The following is a 5324-nucleotide window of genomic DNA, read 5'->3' as shown; positions in this document are numbered from 1 at the left end:
CCGAATCAATGTTTTAGAGCCTCCCATCAGAGCCATTAATAATAATAATAATAATAATATTAATAATTGACCGCAAATATAGTAATAATATCTAATAATATTAATAATTTTAAAAAATAATTAGACCTACTCCCAGAGCTACTCGTAGGAGCTAAAAACTAATTTATTTTAGTTCTCATATGCATATTCTTTATGTTGATTTATTCATTAAATTTTTGGTACAGGGTATTTTACAGCATTTATTTATTTATTTAGTATTAATTTTTTTTTCTTGATTTTTATAATTGAGGGCCATTTTTTATTTCTTGATTCAATTCTTGCTTATACAGTATTTAAATATTTTAAGATTAAAAAAAAATATCATTTCTATTACCGAATTTTTCATTGGGGCCATTTTGACCTACCTGTCATATGGGGCCATTTTTACTGGGGCCAATTTTTTCCGGGGTAATTTTTTCTGGGGCCATTTTTTCCGGGGCCATTCTTACCTACATTCAAGTTAATTATCTCCTTAACATTATTATTATCATCATCATCATATTCTTGCTGATGAAGATGTTGTTGTTGTTGATGATGATGATGATAATCATCATCATCATCATTATCATCATCATTGACAAAATTTGGAAATGATCCAACCATGGAAAGTGAACAAAGTGCCGGACGGAAAAACCCAGTGCTAAAAAGATATAAAAAACGAAGGAAAAAATTGGAACAAAAACAATGGCTTTTCCAGCTACTGCTATAAAAAAGCCAATAGAAATATAGATATAAAAAAAATGACAGAGCAAACACCGAAACAATAAAATTTCAAAAAAAGAGAAATATAGGAAACAACCACGACAACAATAAAGAAACTAAGGGGATTTAAGTGGGGGGGGGGCGGGTGGCCCAGCCCCGGCCCCCCTTTTTGGGAGGTAAAAAAAGGAAAAAGAGAGAAAAAAAGAAAGAAAAGGAAAAAAATGATAGCCCAGAACGCCTCAAATGTTATTTTCGGGCGTCAAGAACACAAAAATTTCCCGGACCCCCTAGGGCAGTTTTTTCTAGAACGGCCCAACTTTCGGCCCCCCTCTTTCGGCTCCTCCTTTTGGACATCTCTGGATCCGCTCCTGAGAATAATTGTAAAAATGAATAATAAAACAAAAATTGCAACACAACAAAACATTTTCACCATAATATTTTAAACCTATCACAGTATCTGAAATATAACAATGGTTTTTTGAATATCAAATATATATTCTGGATTACAAAATGTCTGTACTTTTACATTTTATTTTCCACATTATAATTACTGTAAAGTTTAATCTATATTTTCAGCACCGCTTCCATCTCAGTCGCCAATCTTATCAGAATTAGATTGTGATTTTGAGTCAAATTCTGATCTTTGTGGGTTTACATCGATGGAACAATCTAGATGGAGACATGCGGGAGCTGGATCATATTCTTACAGTTATCTACCGAATGAGGATCACACTTTGAATTTAGGAAGTGGTATGTCAACGTTATAACTGCACAGTATTTACTTTTTTAAAGCTGTAATTGATATTGATATTTATTTATATTGTCCACACATTGAGGATAGAACGCAAGGAGAGAATTCATAATAGTAGCGGTATGCCATTGAATATCGAGGTAAAGCTGTTTGGTAACTAGTGACCTAACATATGTGTTAGTACAATGCTTTTTTTGCAATATCGTCTCTTAAAATAGGCTCATAAATGTATGCTTTGTATATATAATTCAATTAGGCCAATCGATACATATATTGAAACAAAGGCACTTTTATCCATGGGCATGCTGTCAGTGTTGAAAGCATTATGGAATTTACCTACATAAAATCTCATGCTGTTACTATCCCATTTACCAGCAAACCTTTAAAAGGGCATTCAGGCGGGTTGGTGAACCAGGTTTTGCCAGAATCTTATCTCAATAATCCAATTAAACATCAAAGAAGAATTTACCTCTAATTAAGAGTCATTATCACAGCTTGCATTGCTGTTTCTCATTAAATTACCAGTATAGTATTTAAAAACCATCCTGGAGAATTTTAAAAACCTGTTGTTCAAAAAAATTTGGCATTTTTATTACCATAGCTATAATTTCAGATAAAAATCATAATAGATATGCTTTTGAATTTTAAAAATCAATGACTTATGTTAGAAGTTACAGCATGGTTTTTGATTTAATTGTGCTAGTCTTCTTATGAACTATTCACAACCATAGAGAAAATTCTCTATGGGCCCGTTCGAGCGAAAAAATATCTGTGCGATTTTCCAGTTAATTCACTGGTACACACTTTCTAAAACCGTTCGGACACGCGCCTAATTACCTTACCATCTGGATTATCTGCGACAATTTTGACCACCAAATTGCTGGGTAGAATTCCGTGTATGGGCCCGTTCGAGCAAAAAACGCCAACCATATTCCGTTTATTTCACCGGGTAATCGCGCTGAGCACTCAGCGGGTGGTCGACCGTTCGAGCAAGTTTTAGCTCACGGTAAATACGTGTATAAGAGACAGAAACTACTCCGGAAGAAAATTTCAACTTATCCCATGGTCAACAACCCATTCTTTGTTTACTTGCTACTGCTGCTATAACCGGCCCACGTACACACAGCGCGGCACGGTGGAACGATAATGTAGCTAAATAATTTATAATGGCTGCTTCAAAATCTGTACGTAGGCTAGTTTATTCAAGTTTATTTCTCCGAATAATGGTAAATCTACAAATCAATCGCGTAGCTAGCTATATGCTACTAAATTTAGACTTCGTCGTGCATTTGTGAGGAGGCGAAGGAGAGCTGCAACCACGCCTGGGCCGTTAAACCGGTTTTAGAAAGTGTGTACCGGTGAATTAACTGGTAAATCGCACGGATATTTTTTCGCTCGAACGGGCCCTATGAGATTGCCTTGGAGACGATGATAAATTAACCTTAATTGTTTTGCCAAAATGTTTCGTCCACAGCAAGTACCCGCTGTCATCGCGCTCTTCTTCATGTTCACGGCGAAATGAAGTTGGATTGGACAGTAAATCCATCCACATAACATCGCATCATTGTAGCCATAATAGTGGCTAGTAGCATAGCTACACGTTCAATTTGTAAAATTACCATTACAGTACAGTATTCAGAGAATTAAACTCCAATACAAATCGTTCCCGCGTATCGTTTAAGCAAGCAGAAGTAAACAAGGAATGGGTTGATGGGATTGGTGTTTCTGAATGACCGTACAAAATTACTTCCGGAATAGTTTCGTTACACGGTATTCGACATGAGCTAAAATTTGCTCAAACGGTGGACCACACGCTGTGTGCTCGGCGCGATTAACCGGTGAATTCACCGGAATACGGTTTGCCTCATGTCAAACCTCATGTCACAACTAATGAGCTTCACTGTTAATCTTGTTACAAAATTGCCTGAAGCAGTAATTAAAAGAGATAAGAAGAGATCAGCAAAACCTGGTTCAAAAATTGAAAATTTGGTAAATGGTTTCCTCATGGTTCATTAATGAATCGAAATTTCTTATGAAGTCTATATATTATGTATCAGGAGATAGTTGACTCCATATACTACTATTAATTCCATTAAAATAGAAGGAAAGAATAAAATTAACCATTGGATGGGTCCACATTATATTGTAGGTCTAAAATGAGTCAATTTTTAAAATGGTCACATTATTCAGTTTATATATATATGAAAAAGGGGACAAAAATAAAATAAATAATAAATTATAATATAATAATAATGCATAAAATAAGTAAAAAAATGGATCCACATTATGTAGCTTTTACGGTCTATTTGGTCGCAATTTTTCAAATGGTCCATATTATTCAGTATGTATACATGAGATGGGTCCACATTAGTTAGATATTAGGTGTAAAATAATAATAATAATAATTGGAACTAAAACCTTATAATACAAATACTACAATTAAGACAAATATGGAATTTATTAATATATGCACATTATTCTATTATAAAAGACCTAAATTGCTTGATAATGAGTGTAGCGCCCTATAATATTAATATCAATATAAGGATATATAACTGCAATACTAACAATAAAACATGAAGAGCACGAATTGTAATGTTAGACCATTACAGTGCTTATTTAAATATTAAATATAAAAAATGTATTGCGGTGGACATTAAAATAGTTAAGTGGTACATAAAACAATATATACATAATCCCTAATAATACAATATAGCCTAATAAGAGTAATATACTACAGTATTATAATAATTATCAAAATATAATATAAATAATGTATTATCTTAATGGAATAAGTTATTAAGCTACAATCACATTGCAACATCAGATATAAAAGTCATAAAAACTGCCATAAAAAGTATATTCACAAATGATCTCAACTATAATAATAATTAGTCCACTTTTTTAACATGTGAGTCCACATTAATTATATTTTAGGTGTAAATGGTCCCAATCTTGTGTGAAGTGCTCCAATTATTCAGTTTGGGTCCACATATTAAAATGTGGGTCCACATTATTCAGATTTCAGGTGTAAAATGGGTCCTAATTTTTGAAATGGTCCATATTATTGAGCTTATATGCATAAAATAGGTCAATATTTTAAAATACCAATCACTTTAGTTAAATTATATGTGCAAAGTGGCTAAACAATTTAAGAATTAGTTCACCCCTCTCATGTATTTGATTTATTTAATATTAAACGTCATCACATTAAGGACATGAAAATGTTTTAATAATAAATATTAATAAAATATTAAAATACTTAGACTCTGATATTGTGACTATTTTCTATTACAGGTCACTACATATTTTCCTCTTATGACGAAGCTGTGTTGTATTCACCATTATTGACGTCATCAGGTTCTGAAACTTGTTTTTCCTTCTGGTATTACCTTCAACCTAGAAGTAACGGAGAATTATTGATATACCTACAATCTTTCAACGGACACATTGGAGACCCTCTAGCAGTGACCTCCTCACCTGGACATGGCGCCGGACAATGGCAGTTACAAAATGTTCCCCTTCGTGCAACCGTACCAGCTACATTTTACGTCAGTTTTAACATCTTAATAAAGGACCTATTATAGAGTAATATTTTATTATGTATGAGAAAATATATAAAAACAGTATTATGATTCGTTTTCGCTAAATATATTACTTTATTTTCAAATTTTATTTTTTTAGATTGTATTAATTTTTAGCAGAAAATATTATACTGGAATTGGAATTGATGATTTTCTCTACAAACATACTCCTTGTAGCTGGTGGCCATTACAAGGTATGAGAATATAATATTTTCATAAAGCAACTATAATAATTAAATCTAATATAT

At 32.8% G+C, this 5324-nt stretch overlaps 1 protein-coding gene across 2 annotated transcripts in view; it reads left to right on the top strand.

The window, feature by feature from the left end:
• LOC117120064 (MAM and LDL-receptor class A domain-containing protein 1-like) overlaps window positions 1-5324 on the top strand; it is a 49491-nt gene that overhangs the window by 37153 nt on the left and 7014 nt on the right. For both annotated transcript variants that reach the window (XM_033265071.1, XM_033265070.1), the window contains exons 4-6: window positions 1318-1491; window positions 4790-5043; window positions 5177-5270. In XM_033265071.1, the coding sequence (XP_033120962.1) occupies window positions 1318-1491; window positions 4790-5043; window positions 5177-5270 (522 nt within the window). The remainder of the gene's footprint in view (window positions 1-1317; window positions 1492-4789; window positions 5044-5176; window positions 5271-5324) is intronic.

Source organism: Anneissia japonica, unplaced genomic scaffold, assembly GCF_011630105.1.
Source record: "Anneissia japonica isolate Jap-2015-1 unplaced genomic scaffold, ASM1163010v1 scaffold287597_len576451_cov177, whole genome shotgun sequence".
NCBI lineage: Eukaryota > Metazoa > Echinodermata > Crinoidea > Comatulida > Comatulidae > Anneissia > Anneissia japonica.
The sequence above is the reverse complement of the archived record's forward strand: the minus strand, read 5'-3'. Positions and strand labels throughout refer to the sequence as shown.